The sequence below is a fragment of the Notolabrus celidotus genome, chromosome 11 (genome assembly GCF_009762535.1).
Source record: "Notolabrus celidotus isolate fNotCel1 chromosome 11, fNotCel1.pri, whole genome shotgun sequence".
Taxonomy (NCBI): Eukaryota; Metazoa; Chordata; class Actinopteri; order Labriformes; family Labridae; genus Notolabrus; species Notolabrus celidotus.
Genome location: NC_048282.1, coordinates 5,978,075 through 5,995,893, shown reverse-complemented (window position 1 = coordinate 5,995,893; position 17,819 = coordinate 5,978,075). Strand labels below are relative to the sequence as shown.

Below are 17,819 nucleotides of genomic sequence, written 5' to 3'. Positions count from 1 at the left end.
GCAACATGTACATTTGCACTGCATAAAAAAATTCAAAATGTAAAATAAACAAAAATCTATGTCATGTAAAACTATTGTATTTATATTTACAGCTTTTCAATGAACATTAAAAAAAGTTTTAACTTGAATTTTCACAAAAAACAAACAAACAAGTGAGTTATCCTCATTGTACCATTATCTGTGAGAATTACAAGAACACCATTGCATTAAATATTGATTTAATGGTTAGTGAGGGAGTTAATAATGAGATTTAAAACATGTTTATTGGGATTTTTTGGGGGGTTCCGACACTTTTGGATCACTAAATATGCCCTGGGTCAAGTTGACCCAGGAACACTATTGCTGTCCCTAAGAAACAAATATAACAGGAGGGTTAAAAACAACTTTTATCAGAGTTTTCTAAATGATTTTATCATTGTTGGAAAAATTACAAAAAAAAAAATGTTAGGTTGTTTTTAGCAAAGACAGTAAACAGTTATCTGCTTTGGTCTGACAACAATATAACACTTGTACTCTTTCATGTATAAAAAAAAAAACCAAGTGTCATTCACAGAAATACACACCTGCAAAACAAATAACTCTACTCTACTCTTCTCATTTGACTGAAGTGCTTTCTCATACTTCAGTCAGCACTTTTAGCACAGTAAGTTACGTCTGCCACTGCTTCACCGGACTTTGAGAGTGGTGACGTACTGAGCTCTGATTGGCTGAACAGCGGAAGGGTTTCCGTCTGACCAATCACAGCCCTCGACAGACCAGCGTGTAGGGGCTCGTGAAGAGGAACACAGCAGATGTGGACTTTCATACATTTCAGTCGGCTGTGTTGATACTCCTCCGGCTGGAAGTACGCCTCACCAGGTAATGTTACTCAGTTTTACACACGTTCATTGTGTGTTTGCAAGCCTTTCGAGCTGGAAGCTAAACTCTGACAGCTAGCATGAAGTCGTATAGCTTATTAGCTGTCGTAACAACCTGCCTGCTGTTTACATTAGGTCGGTGCAGGTCGGTGTTAGCTAGCCACCTGGTGAAAACTCGGTTAGCAAAGGAGTGAAAGGTGCTGTTATTCTACTGTACACACTCATATAACACAATTATTACACAGGAAGCAGAAGTTTTCGTTATTCCACAACATAATTGAGCGATGCATGTGACTTAAAACATGTGAGATATGTTCATTATAGTGTATTTTAATTGTTTTAAGTCGTTTATTTCTCATTGAACTCAAACTAGCATATCAGCTCTATTTCCAAATTGACTCAGTGTTTGAATACAACAAAACAGAGCTCATCATTTATATGAATGTATATAATAATGTTTCCCTTCAGTGATCTGTCATAACATTGGCTACATGGTTTATTTACATCATTACATCTTCCTGTGTGTCATATTTCAGGTAAATCAGAATGGCTCAGGGGATTCCAGACAAGATGATGATGAATACAGATCTGATCAAGGAATTGGTGGATGTGGCAAAAGATGCAGCACTTCTACACGGTGTGCTGATGAGGATCAAAGAGACCCCCAACTCCTCAGAGGTAATGACTGGTTTAAGCATGAATGATGTTTATATGTTACTAGCCTTGTTCAAGATGTCTTCAAGCAATGCGAGAGAAGTCTTCTCCCCACAGCTGAGGGGGGAAAGAAACTTGAAAATCCAGTTTATATACCAGATTATCAGCCCATTACTCTGTCTTCACACGAAGACCACATACGGCATTGAACTACACAGAATATGAGATTTAAAAAAGTCAGAGTTTTCCCAGTCGAGTGTGTGTGTGCAATTTAAATGACTTAATTTTCTCCTTGCTTATAAACAAAATCCTTTAACATGTTATTATAGCAGAATGAGACACGCCTATGACTGCAGGGCATCGCTTCCTCAGGCAGCTTCAGTGAAAATGTTTCATTGAAGTTTTTTTTGGAGCTTTTGTTTATAAAGGCAGGAAACTTCTGCTGAATTCCTCACATGCCATATCCAGTGATTGCATTTTGTGCTGCAGCTCTCTTACTTTCATTTCCACAACTTGTTTTTCAGTTGGTGACCTATGCTCCATTCACGCTCTTCCCTACACCCGTGCCTAAAGCTGTGTTCCTCCAGGCTCTGGCAGTGCAAACTCACTACAACATTCTGGTGGACAAGATCAGTCAGGATCCAGACTTTCTGCAGGAAGCTCTCGAAAGGTATCATATGAGCCCCAAATAATCATCACAACTCCAGCTGTGAGGAAATATGGATAAACTGTACAGTTTAAAAAAACAGCACAGCATAGAGTATGAGAAATTCCCCTCCAAATCTCATTATAGTCACATTATCTGAGTGAATCTGTGGAAGCTTTTGTAAAAAGAATTGCCTCTTGGTTTGAAGACTTTAACAGTGTGTCACTCTTTGCTTTTCAGCACTATTACAGTTGATGATTTCACAGCAAGGTTGTTCAGGATCCATCAACAAATCCTCAAAGAAGGAAGGTCTCAGGTAGGTCTACATTTCTTAAGATTGATTATGTAGAGCAGGGGTTCCCAAACTTTTCAGCCCGCCACCCCCAAAATATAGGTGCCAAAGACTCGTGACCCCCACTGTCCCTCAAAGTGATTTAATGTGGCTTCATTTAGCTTGTCTGCAGAAAATGACCCTACCTATATGAGCATGTGTCTGTGTTTCCTGTGCCATTATGAATTAACCTGCTGCTACTGATGCTTTTGATAATTAACTGTTCACTAACCCTTAACTTTGGAGTCATCTGGCAACAAGAAATGCAGAAAACTCATCACATGTTCTATTTTCAAGGTTTTATTTCAAATTTAGCTACTATTTTTGTCTATATTTTTTTACTTTACCGGGTAAAATGTGCTATTTTCAGATAACTTTGAAAAAAAAAACATTCTGGAAGACATCTCATGACCCCTCATTTGTGTCTCGTGACCTCCCATGGAGTCCCTACCCATACTGTGGGAACCGCTGATGTAGATTAGCAGATCAATTTGAAGTACTTGTAAATGGCCCAAACCCCTGAAATGAAAGATTTACTATCGTTTAAAAAAGGGAGAACAATCTCCATCCTTCTGTCCTGCTAATTGCTTCTCAGTGATCTGACTAGCTCTTCCCTCTCCTGCATCCTAGTCTATTGTCTTGGGTCTTAATCGATCTGACTACATGCTGGACCAGAGAGAGGACGGGTCGTCTTCTCTGAAGCAGATAGAAATCAACACCTTTGCTGCCAGTTTTGGAGGTCTCTCTTCAAGCATGCCAGACGTACACAGGTGAGTCTATCATTAGAACATCACAGGAGAGGCTTCATGTGTGTGTAAAAATACTGAGATTGATGAAGGAACTCAATCGATCAGGAGTGCCAATTAGGGAGTTAAATTTCAATTATTTCCATGATTGATCTTTGGAAATGTTAACGATCAATTATCGATTAATCATTTAAAAAATGTAAACGTTTTCCATCAAAAATAATGCCAAATGCGTTTTTTCCCCTGAATCAAATTTTCTTCATGACACAGCGTATATAACTGACAGCATTGAATAGCTACGGATCATATTGAGGTGTTCAAAATGTTGAAACACGCTGAATATCAACATGTGGAGCAGGCTCATAATCTCATAACATGCAGTCATAAAAGTGAAGACTCAGACTTCAACAAGTGAACTGAACAGAAACATATTTCAGACTCACAGTTAGACCTGAAGATATTTGTCCGAACCCGAACCCGACCCTAATTGCTATCATTTTATACGGGCTCGGGTCGGGCTCGGGCTTGCACGGTAGATGAGCGGTCAGGTGAATCTGGACTCCCCTCAGCAAGCAGTCGTGCGTCAACGGCACGAGCACAGGCTCGCACGTAAAGGGATTATATAGGACCTGTATAAGATCGCATCATTCCTCTGGCCCAAATTTAACCAGCTGAGAATGTTGTCACACTCAGACAGGGAGGCCGTACATGCTCATGCCCGCTCTCTTCTGCAAGCTGTGCACGGTGCTGCAGGTGCACAACGAGATGTGGAGACTTGAGACCCAGAGCTCTCCAGAGACGAGCGCGCTCATCCTCCGGCAAAAAGAGCAAGTTTTGAGGAGTGGGAAAATGTACAGCGAGGTGACTGGGAAGACGACGAGGTATCTCGCTACATTAAAACGACTGTCATGGAAGATGAAACTGATGTTTTTGGCTGGTGGAAGATCAACAGACCTACCCAAAACTCGCAAAATTACCCAGATCAGTAATGAATAATGTCGGGGCAGTCGGGCTGTAAACGGGTTCGGGCTTTAAAAAAATGTAGGTCATTCGGGTTCGGACGGGTTCGGGCAGAATTCTGTCGGGCTCGGGTCGGGTCGGGTCTAACTTTTAAGGCCCGACTACAGCTCTACTCACAGTGTCCAGTTTTCTGTCTACTCGTTCTTATTGAGAAAAATAAGCATGTGAACGTGGTCAGGTGTCAGCCGGGAGCGCAGCGTGGTCAGAATCAGTCCGGCGGCGGAAAAAGGCGCTCGTGGAGACCTGTCATTCAGCTGCAGCCACGAGCTGAGCGTCTCCGCTGTGCTCAACACCTTTAGTCAGCTGATTCACATCCAAACATGCTTTAAACTTAAAACACCTCCCTGATAGCTGAACCAAATATGAGACCACATGGTGTTTGAAAATCAAAACAACAAAATGTGTTTGAGGAAGTTCTTAACAATCACTACTCGATTAATTGTTGACATCCCAAGTGCCAATTCATTATAAATGCTAGCTCACTGCACTTTACAGAAAGAGCGACTCAAGTTTATTGTAACATTTAGTAGGGTCTTAAAAATAATGTGTCATCTTTGATAATCAGTATTTTTCCAATCAAAGTGGGTCATCCCAGGCTCAAAGTTTCCCCAGGCGTCAGATTTGGTCTACTTACAAACATGTCGAACAGTCTGGTGCCCCTTTAGGCCACTTCTTGTTGTGTGTTAAAAAAAAAGTCTTTTCTAGTGGCAGTGTGAAATCTTCTGTCACAATCTGTTTTCAAATAATTTCTATTTGCTCTTACGTTGTTTTTATTTTATTGTGTATTATTTCTTTTATTTTTTGTGTGTTTTTTAATAATTAACAGTTTTATGTTTTTTTTAAATGATTTTTTTTATTTTAATCTATTTTATTTCCTGAAAGCGTTTTATGTTGTATGTTTTGACTTATTCTACCTCACTGTGCAGCACTTTGCTAAACTTGATTTAAATGTGCTTTATGAATAAAGTGGATTGGATTGGAAATAAGAAGTAATAACTGTCAGAGGGAGAATCAAAGACATGTTAGAGAGACATGACGTATAATTAACCGGGCTTAATATTTCCTTTAATATTTTTCATGCTGCTCTGCAGACACATTCTGGGGGTGGCTGGCAGACTGGAGGAGAGCCAGTGCATCCTGGACAACAACCCTGCAGCTGGTCTGGCCAGAGCTGTCGCCAAAGCCTGGGAGCTGTATGGATCAGAGAAGTAGGAGCTAATTACTTCCACTGTAGACGTTCTCATTGAACTCCATGTCCTGTCTTTTCATGACACTCAATGTTCACTGTAATTTGCATGATATCAAGTGCTGGCAACAGTGACGGTACTGACTGAGTCCAGAGTATAATCATCTGTCTTTATGAATATTCATACTGTTAATGTCAGCTCGTCTCACTAATACCATCACCAAATGTTGGAAGGACTGTAAAGTTTGTCTGATAGAATATTTTGAGTAACATCAGACTACATGGTGAGGGCTGAGTTTGATTTGTTTAGAAATCCATATTTGATTGATGCTTGAGCTGAAACCGTTTGAGAGAGAGCGTTCTTATAGGAGTGATTGTTTTCATTTTGCAGGGCGGTCGTCATGTTCTTGGTAGAGGAGTGCCAAAGGAACATCTTTGATCAGCGATACGTTGAGAGCGAGCTGTGGAAGAGGTAAAAGGACACAGGCCTGTCTTTGTCTGATGCTTCCTGAGCACGAGGAATATGTTCGAAATGTAAAGCAGTCGGTCTGTGCGCTGAATTGTTTCACTGTAATCAGCTGATACCGTAAATGTCTTTCAGAAACATTCCCACAAAGAGACTGCGGTTTGACGATGTTTGTAAAACAGGATCCCTTGATGAGGACAAGAGGCTCTTCGTGTAAGTCTGTTCATTTTTGTTAAGAGTCATTAATAAATGAGGTTTCATATTTTATTGCTAAATTAAACTGTATGTTTTATAAAGCAAATAGAAGTAATCTTATCTGTGCATTGATGTTCCTTTTTTAGTGATGGTGAAGAGGTCGCAGTGGTGTACTTCAGGAATGGCTACATGCCCCAGAACTACACATCTGAACAGGTCCGAGCTTTAATCCTTTTTTGTGGCTGCACTCGTTCACATCCTGTAAACATTTAGCTGAACATGGACATGAGCTGTGGTCTGAAACACTGACTTTTCCTCTCCTTTGGTGCCACAATGGATAGAAATTGTCAGAATAATAACTCCTCTTATTTTGCCAAATGTAAATAAATTATCAATCAATCATCAATCAGACAATGACATTGTAACACAAAGTGCTGTACATAAAAACAACTTAAAATAAAATAAGAAATAAAAAAATGATCCTAATCCCAACCCCAGCCCCGACCCCAAACCCACCCCGTAACCCTAAAGTTAAAGCTGGGGTTGGTAATCAGATTTAGATACACTTTTTGTTATACTGGTTAAAATGATCTATATGTCCTGATGGCAATCAATACATGATGTGTTCCTAAAAAAGAGTGGAAAAAAAACTGCTATCTACAGCCGGAGTAAACCTGGGAAAACACCAACCAATCACCGTTTTTTGGCTCCCCAAATTTTAAACCAATCATATCCCGTCCAGCCGTTCCGCCCTTCTCCTGCGCGTACATTTCCCCGGCGTGCACTCCTCCGAGTCCCCGTCTCCTGCCTCTACTTCCCCTGACTCTACTGACTGCCCCTCTCGCTCGACCTAGGGCCTGTCCCCTCTGACCTGATGAGGTGCTTTGCTCAGGACTGTAGTCCGGATCAGAGTCTAAAAAGCTCTCACCAACAAGCAGAATAATTAATGACGTTCAGTAAGTCCTACAGAAATATATATTTATTGTAGTGTCCGTCCGGACGCTGTAGTGATGACGAGCCGATTCGTGAACACGTTGAGTTTTAATAACCGGTCACTGTCGGCCGTGATCACGCCAACCAACAAAACAACAATCAATGTTTGAATGAATGAAGAACTTCTCCTCTCCTCTCTCCCACTCACACACTCTACACCTCTCCTGATGCCTTCACTGACCGTCAACACTGTAGGAACTAAGAACATCTACACTGAACAGGTTTAACAAACAGTAGAGCTGTTACAGTATTATATGTGTTAGAACTTTTCTCCTGATATGGTGTCACCGGTACAACTGGATAATGCTAGCATGATAGTTGTGAGTACTAACAGCAGCCATGTTTGTTTGTGTTTTTAACTTTCACTATGATAATGTTTTGGTGAGGACCAGTCACGATCATATGGTCGAGAATCAGCGGCCCTCGTGCATGTGAGCGGGGGGGGGGGGGCATTGTTTTGGAGGAGCTCTGAGGGAGGAGCTCTGAGGGAGGAGGGGAGGGGTTAGACGGAGTCCTGAGGAAAAGCTACATTCAAATTCATGCTGGTTTTCCCCCAGCTTTAAGAACACAATATATGCAATAATAATAATAATAATAATAATAATAATAATAATAATAATAATAATAATAGTAAAAATAAAAAAGATAAATAAATGAAATATAAAAAAGAAGTTTCTGAATGAACTGAGGAAACGCTCTCATGATATCTTAATGAGGAAACACTGGAGGTAAAATAAAATGTTGAAACTCAACACATGAAATTAAACTCACCAAAATAAAATACATTTCTAAGATAATGAAACATTAAAATATTAAACCATTAAAAGAAAATAAGATGCTATACTTAAGATAAGTAAATAAATAAATAAAATAATATAAAATAAAAAGTGACTAAAATTTGAACTAGATAGTAAATGGATAAATAAAGTAAGGTGATATAAAACTGTTATAAGAATAAAACTCTGTTAAAAGTGAGACCAAAAAGGTCAGTCTTAAGTTTGCTTTTAAAAATGTTTATGCTCTGTGCAACACTCCTGCAGTCAGTGTGTCTTACTATGTGTAATAGAACATGTGATTTTATCTGACTCTGTATAAGCATGTTATTAAAATATATGGTTCAACAGTTGCTTCAGATTAAACTTGCTATCAGTTGTCCCCGTGATGTAACTCTTAGCAAAAATCAGGCATTACAAAGGAGTAAACTTTAAAGGCACAGGCAGGTTTAAGCAGGAATAAAAACATTTCTTCACAGCTTCAAATTTAAAAGAGAAAGAAAGAAAAATAATCAAGTGTCCTTAGTTGATTCTGCTGGCCCTCCTCTTATCTAAAATAGATTAATAAGATAATAAAACACTGAAATATTAAACCATTAAAAGAAAATAAGATGATATACTTAAAATAAATAAAATAAATAGTGACTAAAATTTTAATTAAATAACAAATAAATAAAGTAAGGTGAAATAAAACTGTTATAAGAATAAAACTAAGTTAAAAGCAAGACTAAAAAGGTCGGTCTTGAGTTTGCTTGTAAAAATTAAACGCATTGTTCAGTTGCATAAATTTGCATCTAATTCATAAACACAGAACTATAACACACTATTAAGCTAACATCACTGGTGGCTATTTCATCAATGAAATAACATGAAATGATGAAACCTGACTGAACATGAGAGGACAAGAACCGACCTTAGAGTTCAAAGTACAAGGTTCACTTTATTGTCATTCAATCATGTTAAAATAATCAGGTATAAATTATGGACGTAGTATCCATGACGTCACCCATCTGTTTCTGAAGCGCTGTTTTGAAGCCAATTGTCAGCGGGGGCCATATTGGAAATGTTAAACTGAACCTAACTTCTGTCGAGCTAGTGTGAGGTAAAGAGGCGGGCTTTGAGCCTCCTCGCCAACAGCTACAGTGCTCCCGCCTGTCCATCAACTCAGCTGTGCCTCTCAAAATGGAAAACTCATAATCTTAATACCTTCTAAATTGCCGCGTTATGAAAAAATTCACCCCCCTACAGTGTGCCGATCGAGAAATGATCCAGACTACAGTCGTTTTTTGTACCAGGCGGTAAACATGTTTATTTCTGCTGTAAAGATCGGCTTTTTTGAATTGGTGTGTATGTGGTTTCCGGTACTTCCAGAGCCCGCCTCAAGTGGACACTTGAGGAACTGCAGTTTTTAACACTTCCGCATTGGCTTCAATTCGCCCCGCTGGAGATTGCCACTTGATAAATACGTAACCTATAAACCTAGAGTAAATGAATGAAAAAAACGTTGAAAACATGCATGTTAAAAAGAAAAGTGCAGTTGTATTTGCATGCTGTCACAGCCGGTAAATGAAGAGGACAGACTTGGACAGACTTGGACAGACTTAAGTCGAGAGTTCAGTTCATGTTTCTCTCTGAGCAGCTTGAAAACTCTCTGGTGTGAACACTTCCTGATAGTATGACTGTGTCCAGCTCTCCGACTCAGTCGTCTGTCACTGTTGTAAACACAAGGTCACATGTTCTCTGCCCACCAGCGAAGGAAAAGTAAACTTCTTTCTGCTCTGCTGCGCCTCTGTTTGGTTAGGAATGTTGTCAAAGCAGGAGCAGGAATCTAATGCATCAAGAAGGCATTCAGTCAGAAAACTGTGAAGTCCAGATTGAGCTTCTCTAAGCTTGCAGCCTCAGTGGATGCGGAAGCACTGTAGTGCACACGGATAGATTTCACCGCTCTGTGACGTTATCACAGCAGCAGTCTTTATTTTTGAACTGAAGGGAAGTTAAATACAAACAGTGGACAGACAGCCTTTGTTTCATGGCCTTGTTTCTTAGCACTACTCATTTCTTTTTTTTTAGCCCCTCTGGGTGAAGTCTTATTCCTCTCCGGCAATGAGCAGTTTGATCAGCAGAGCCTCCAAATTCCCAGAATGCCTTTCACTCAACTCAACTTTATTTATATAGCACCTTTCAGACATGTGAACATGCAGCCCAAAGTGCTTCATAAAATAACAGAGAGACAGAAAACAACAGAAATTGTAAAATTATAAAAGACTTGATTATAAATAAATTACTTAAAAATAAGATAAAATCAATGTAGTAAAAATGATAAAATAAGTTAAAGTGGAAAGAAAGTTTTAAAATGATGTAGAGTTAACAAGATCAGATGAATACAATAAATAGATAAATGAATAAATAATTAAATAATATAAATAAATGTTAAAGCGAAGATTATAATAAAAATGCAGTCCAGGGCTAAGAAAAAACATTACTCCAAATTAAAGCCAGATTAAAAAGGTTAGCCTTAAAGGCACTGTGAGGAGTTTTTCACCAGCTGAGAAACAGACTGAAACCAACACTGATGCCTCTTTATGACCTTCAAAAGCAAACAACAACACTGATACCTTCTCTGTTATCATTTTTAATGCCTTATACCACTCAGTGGGGGTAGGTGTCAGACCACATGATTGACATTTGACTTTAGAAACATCCTTTTTTCGGCTGTTTTCATGGCAAATAATCACATTGAGTGATACATCTGGCTGTTATAAGAGAACAGGGTGAGGTTTTTGTTGAAAACACTACTTTTGCATGTACAGAACAAGAGATAAGAGGTATCACTTTGTCCACAATGGGGCACCAACATTGATATTAATCAAAAGTTCCTCACAGCAGCTTTAAGTTGACTTTTTTACATTTTTTTAATTTTATAATTTTTATTTTATATGCAACAGTGCAAAGATATAAAAGTGCTCGATATTAAACAGAACATAAAATAAAAGAAAAGGTAGTTTTTGAAAGCAATAATTAAAATAAAGTTATTTTTATTTTTATTACACGAAAAAAGGTTAGAAATAGACGTTAGATTGTCAAGAACGAGAAAAGAGAAAAACATAAGAGAAGAGAGATTTGTGAAGGGGAATTCTGAGTGTGTGTGCAGTTCTATGAGTGTTGGTGTTTATGAGCATGTTGTAGTTTGATAAGTAGTAAAAGGTATTCATATGTGGACTCTAGAAAGCTTGTGTTCTGCCACTGCAGATGACGTGAGGGCGTGGTGGAGGGAGGGGCTGTTGGTACCAGCAGGCTGGTATTTGTCAGGCCTGGCTCTTAAAGCTGGGGTTGGTAATCAGATTTAGATACACTTTTTGTCATACTGGTTAAAATGATCTTTATGTCCTGATGGTTATCAATACATAATGTGTTCCTAAAAAATAGTGAAAAAAACTATCTACAGCTGGAGTAAACCTGGGAAAACACCAACCAATCACAGTTTGTTGGCTCCCCAAATTTTAAACCAATCAAATCCCGTCAAGCCGTTCTGCCCTCCTCCTGCGCGTACATTTCCCCGGCGTGCACTCTTCCGAGTCCCCGTCTCCTGCCTCTACTTCCCCTGACTCTATTTACTGTCCCTCTCGCTCGTCCTCGGGCCTGTCCCCTCTGACCTGATGAGGTGCTTTGCTCAGGACTGTAGTCCGGATCAGAGTCTAAAAAGCTCTCACCAACAAGCAGAATAATTAATGACGTTCAGTAAGTCCTACAGAAAATGTGTATGTATTGTAGCGTCCGTCCGGACGCTGTAGGGATGGCGAGCCGATTCGTGAACACGTTGATCTTTAATAACCGGTCACTGTCGGCCGTGATCACGCCAACCAACAAAGCAACAATTAATGTTTGAATGAATGAAAAACTTCTCCTCTCCTCTCTCCCACTCACACACTCTGCACCTCTCCTGATGCCTTCACTAACCGTCAACACTGTAGGAATTAAGAACATCTACACTGAACACGTTTAACAAACAGTAGAGCTGTTACAGTATTATATATGTGTTATAACTTTTCTCCTGATATCGTGTCACCGGTACAACTGTATAATGCTAGCATGATAGTTGTGAGTACTAACAGCAGCCATGTTTGTTTGTGTTTTTAACTTTCACTATGATAATGATTTGGTGAGGACCAGTTTTGAATCAGTCACGATCATATGGTAGAGAATCAGCGGCGCTCGTGCATGTGAGCGGGGGGGGGCGTCGTTTTGGAGCTCCGAGGGAGGAGGGGAGGGGTTAGACAGAGTCCTGAGGAAATGCTACATTCAAATTCATGCTGGTTTTCCGAGACTACCAACCCTAGCTTTAAGTTGACTTCTTAACTTTTTAAAAACACCCGGAGAGCTCGCTGTTCTGATGTCCAGAGGCAGAGAGTTCCACAGCTTAGTGGAAAAACTGAGGCAAGAAAGGCTGCACATATCTTGGTTATTAACATGCAAATTGAGAAAATCCTTTAATTATCTTATTTTGATGGAAAAGAAAATGTCATCACATCATAAAAGCAGACATTTCAGAAAATGTCTGAAAATCCACACCCCTTGTTGATCTTTCTAGAGAGCCACTATCCAGTCAGGTGCGATCCTAAACCCAGGATCCGGGTAGGGTGTTGGAAATGAGTCCTCCACTGGGAGTGTGCATGCACTCAGCACACCATCATGCTTCAGTTTGACCTTTTTTAACCCTGTGGTTTTTTTGTCAGCTGTCTTTGTTAACACAGCTTTCGGTCAACGAGGCCTCACCCTAAAGAATGAAGGGAACGTGTTTTATCCCGCACAGCCACTGTTACGACCCCCTTTTGAGTTCAACAGCCAGACGTGATAGTATGCAGTACTCGTGTTGTGTCAGTGAAATAGCTACCTTATGGTTTGCTGTGGATTCAAAACTCTGAATCCAGAGACAATCTATCCTACAGATTTGATAGTTTTTATTTCTCATGTGATTAATTTCTGTGTTAAGTAGAAACTCAATAGATCTTAAGGAGTCAGTTGCATTCCACAGAATTCTGTTTCTCTGCATTCCAGTATCTGTGAAGCAGGTCTGAAGTTGTTTGGAGCTCTTGGCTCTTTAAAATTCTCTGCTTGTATCAGAGACCTAATTTTTGTCTCCCTTTTTAAACCATAGAGTTGGGATGCTCGACTTCTGATGGAGCGCTCCCGGGCTGTGAAATGTCCCGATATCAGCACTCACCTGGCAGGAACCAAGAAGGTCCAGCAGGTTCTCGCCAGACCTGGAGTTCTGGAGAAGTTCTTCCCCGACCAGCCAAAAGTAGTGGAGCAGATCAGAGCGACGTTTGCTGGCCTCTACACTTTAGACATGGTGAGGAAACAACACAAACTACACTGTCACTGTTTGTATTCTTGTTGTGTATAAAACATCATATTTTGAATTACCATGCACTTTAAAACTTAAGAGTATCATGCTGGTGCTTCAGTTTCCTCATGCTTGCCTGTGTTTTATGTCCTCTGTTGTTGTTGTTGTTTTCTTCAGGGACCAGAGGGGGACAAGACCGTAGCAATGGCTTTTGCAGCTCCAGACCGATTTGTCCTGAAGCCTCAGCGAGAGGGAGGAGGTACGATGACAGAGACATCTGTAGAGATGAATCGTGCAGCAAATCCAAAACCACAGTTTTCTTCAGCACATGACAAATACTTCATGAACGTTTTAAAGATTGGAAGTTCAAGTTCAATCAATCAATCAATCAATCATTCAATCTTTATTTGTGCAGCGCCAAATCACAACAAATGTTACCTCAATATGATTTTACAAACAGAGCAGGTCTAGACCGTACTCTATGTTCTATTATTAACAAAGACCCAACATCAAGACAGGTTAAGATCCAGTCCCATCTTACAGACAGGACTCAGTCTGATCTCATCTTAATCCACCATGAGCAGAGCACTTTGCAGCATTTAGCAAGTTACAGTGGTAAGGACAAACTTCCTTTAACAGGCAGAAACCTCCAGCAGGACCAGACTCATGTTAGACACACGTCTGCTGAGACCGAGTTGGAGAGAGGGATAGAGGGAGATGAAGAGAGAGATGATAGTGGTGAGACAGATAGTAGTAGTTGTAGCACGTCCACAGCAGCAGGACGTCTACGGCAGAGATCCAGAGGAACCTATGGACCTAAAGGTCTATGGTTAGTAACTTTAAAGGGAGAGTTAAAGTAAGTGATGGGGGGGGGGGGGTAAGTCCTGGAAGGTTGATTGCAAGTCCAGTCACTAAGAGTAGGTGTCAAAGTCTCATTATGACAGCTGTGAAGTTGTCAGAATTCTTACTTAAAGCTGGGGTTGGTAATCAGATTTAGATACACTTTTTGTCATACTGGTTAAAATGATCTTTATGTCCTGATGGCAATCATTACATAATGTGTTCTTAAAAAAGAGCGAAGAAAAACTGCTATCTACAGCCGGAGTAAACCTGGGAAAACACCAACCAATCACTGTTTTTTGGCTCCCCAAATTTTAAACCAATCAAATCCTGTCCAGCCATTCTGCCCTCCTCCTGTGCGTACATTTCCCCGGCGTGCACTCCTCCGAGTTCCCTTCTCCTGCCGCTGCTTCCCCTGACTCTATTTACTGCCCCTCTCGCTCGTCCTCAGGCCTGTCCCCTCTGACCTGATGAGGTGCTTTGCTCAGGACTGTAGTCCGGATCAGAGTCTAAAAAGCTCTCACCAACAAGCAGAATAATTAATGACGTTCAGTAAGTCCTACAGAAAATATATATTTATTGTAGCGTCCGTCCGGACGCTGTAGTGATGACGAGCCGATTTGTGAACACGTTGAGTTTTAATAACCGGTCACTGTCGGCCGTGATCACGCCAACCAACAAAACAACAATCAATGTTTGAATGAATGAAGAACAACTTCTCTCCTCTCCTCTCTCCCACTCGCACACTCTACACCTCTCCTGATGCCTTCACTGACCATCAACACTGTAGGAATTAAGAACATCTACACTGAACACGTTTAACAAACAGTAGAGTTGTTACAGTATTATATATGTGTTATAACTTTTCTCCTGATATCGTGTCACTAGTACAACTGGATAATGCTAGCATGATAGTTGTGAGTACTAACAGCAGCCATGTTTGTTTGTGTTTTTAACTTTCACTATGATAATGATTTGGTGAGGACCGGTTTTGAATCAGTCACGATCATATGGTAGAGAATCAGCGGCGCTCGTGCATGTGAGCGGGGGGGGGGCGTCGTTTTGGAGCTACGAGGGAGGAGTGGAGGGGTTAGACGGAGTCATGAGGAAAAGCTACATTCAAATTCATGCTGGTTTTCCAAGACTACCAACCCTAGCTTTAACATTATAATAACAAGAATAATTACTATTATTAATTAAGATAATTCATTTGTATATCACCTTTATGAAACAAGGGATGTTATAAAAGTGCTTTGACATTTCAAGCAAAAACGTACATAGGAACAAAGCAAGACTACTGTCGTGAGCTACATGAGCTCTGAAGTCCTGCCCTTAAAGGTATGCCACATTAATTATCCCATGTTTGTTTTAGGTAACAACATCTATGGATCAGAGATCTGCCAGGTCCTGGAGGGAGTGAAGGAGAGCTCAGAGAGGACGGCTTATATTCTCATGGACAAGATCAACCCCGCACCGTCACAGAACTACCTCCTGAGACGAGACACTCCTTTAAAAATCAGCAACTGTCTCAGTGAGCTGGGAGCCTTCGGAGCTTATGTCAGGTATGTTATCACTTTAATATAAAATGATGAAGATATTCAGAAATATATATAAACATTCACTACCATTATACGATGTTTCTCTGTTTCCTCACAGGCAAGGTAAAGACGTGGTGATGAACGAGTGTGTGGGTCATCTGCTGAGGACCAAGAGTTCAGAACACTCAGACGGAGGCGTAGCAGCAGGAGTGGCAGTGCTGGACAACCCTCTCCTGGTCTAACTCTCACCTGCGGGCGGAGGTTCTGACGAGAAAGGGTGCGGATGGTTGATGCCGACAGTCTTATCAAGGCAGCACTTTAAAAACACACTCTTCTCCTGCTACGACATGAAACACACTCGGACAGTCTAGGCCCCGTTGCTGCTCAGATTATGAAGGTATCATTCTTCAAGAATTCCTCCTTTCATCAGAGGTGTTGTAGTAAAAATATGTCAGTAATATTTCTAGTGCAGCTGCCGATATTAACACCTTCAGGGCTCCAGAGGGGTTTGTGAGGACCATGTTTGTTGGTGGTTTTTGATATCATGATGTTTCAGTTCAGATGTGGTGCTGCTCTTCAATACGTGCCCAAGAGATTAAACACAACGAGTTTAATGGAAGTATTTTTTTATTCTCTGCTTGGCTTCACAATCAAGTCCCCTGATACACAATAAATGCTGGAGGCTTCATTTACCTCACATTTAAAGATTGACTGTTTTTATTAGACATTAAATTTAACACATCATAAATCAATACTTTTGAATTTAAAGCCACTTTCTTTTATCCATCACTATATCCACAAATGAATTGACCTCTCCTGGTAAAGAGTCTCCATCTTGTGGCTCTTCACTGTTAGTACAACATGTCAGGTTGTGTTCCCAGGAAGCAGTCTAAGCTCAGCTTCTCCTGACACTACAGCGTATCTCAACACTCCTGCAGTCCCTGAGCTGTTTCTGACGACGTGTAATAGAAAATGTGAGTTTATCTGAGTCAGTATGAGCCTGTTTTTAGAGTAGATGGTTCAACAGTTGCTTCAGATTAAACTAAATTAAGCAGGAATAAGAACATTTATTTACAGCTTTAAAAAAGAGAAAGAAAAGTAATCAAGTGTCCTTTGTTGTTTCTGCTGTCCCTCCTCTCATCTTTATGTCTCTATGCAGAGTGCTGCTCCTTTCATGATTAAAATGAGCAACTTAAAACCATTCGTATTAAATAATTCCTTTCAAAACTTTAGTATCATCTTTTAAACTCTTATATACATTTTTTAAATCATCTTTCAAGCTTTTGAGTTATAGATTGTTTGTTTTTATTTACAAACGTTGTCGTTGAATTATCTTTAATTTGAGGCTCATAACTTTTATTTTGAAAAACCTAAATAGGAATGTGAATTTCGATGCTTTTATTTTGAAGTTAAAACAGCATCATTGTATGATGGCAACATTTATTATGATTTCTTCACCCTGTAATCATTTAACTGGTTAAAATTCTCTGTCACTTTTGAAAGTTTGAACAACAAGAAGACGATCATTTATTTTTATAGCTCCTCTTATATGATACATGTAGTTCAAAGTGCTGATTGCATTCAGCATTTACAGATTTTATATTTAATTTAGTCCATAACGGTTTCATTAAGGGTTAAAATAAATAGTTCCAGTACATCCAGGATGCACTCCAGGATTACTGATGTAAATGTGTTGGAGAGGGAGATTTTTATTGATGATCTTAATATATTTGATGAAAGGAACTGTTGTACCAAATGTCACTGGACCAAAATGTTTTATTCAACATGTTGAATAAAAGGATAAACCCTCTGTGCGCAGCTGTTCTTTCACCCTCACATATTCAATAACCATTACCATGTATGTGCTGATTAAATACTGTATTGAGACCACTTCATTTACTACCATACTGAATGTTGATACTCTGCATCTTCCTTATTTTACATCAGTTATTGGATATTGGACGAGGCATGTTAGCTAAAATGTTCAAGCTTTTTTTCTATTTCTATGTTGATGATGATGACCTTTACAGCAAGTTAACTTCAGAAAAACACAAAAATAAATCATTTTTTAATTTTTGTATTCGATCTTTGGAAATATTCTAATAATTTGGATAGATTTCTGATTTCCATGAGCTATAAGCCATAATCAACAAAATTATTACAAAAACAGCCTGAGATAATTCACTTAGCATCTAATACAAATAGAATATATGAAACTTACCTTTTACTC

General features: G+C 39.7%; 1 protein-coding gene across 2 annotated transcripts; it reads left to right on the top strand.

The window, feature by feature from the left end:
- The first annotated feature begins 729 nt into the window (after positions 1-729).
- Positions 730-17,399, top strand: gss (glutathione synthetase). 2 transcript variants are annotated; one of them, XM_034696624.1, is made up of 13 exons: positions 730-858; positions 1,394-1,535; positions 2,036-2,181; positions 2,398-2,473; positions 3,119-3,258; positions 5,346-5,462; positions 5,832-5,912; positions 6,042-6,119; positions 6,248-6,317; positions 13,023-13,217; positions 13,389-13,470; positions 15,424-15,613; positions 15,708-17,399. In XM_034696624.1, the coding sequence occupies exons 2-13, from the start codon at positions 1,404-1,406 to the stop codon at positions 15,829-15,831; spliced, it is 1,431 nt and encodes a 476-aa protein (XP_034552515.1). In that variant the 5' UTR covers positions 730-858; positions 1,394-1,403; the 3' UTR covers positions 15,832-17,399. The 2 variants fall into 2 exon arrangements, with proteins under 2 accessions (XP_034552515.1, XP_034552516.1); XM_034696625.1 differs by lacking the exon at positions 730-858 and adding an exon at positions 957-1,054.
- Positions 17,400-17,819: the final 420 nt, after the last annotated feature.

Excerpts from the sequence above, each read along its gene's own strand:
- gss (XM_034696624.1), top strand. The coding sequence starts at position 1,404 with ATGGCTCAGGGGATTCCAGACAAGATGATGATGAATACAGATCTGATC. Across the intron at positions 5,463-5,831 it reads GAGCTGTATGGATCAGAGAA|GGCGGTCGTCATGTTCTTGG; the intron begins GTAGGAGCTAAT and ends TTCATTTTGCAG. Across the intron at positions 5,913-6,041 it reads GAGAGCGAGCTGTGGAAGAG|AAACATTCCCACAAAGAGAC; the intron begins GTAAAAGGACAC and ends AATGTCTTTCAG.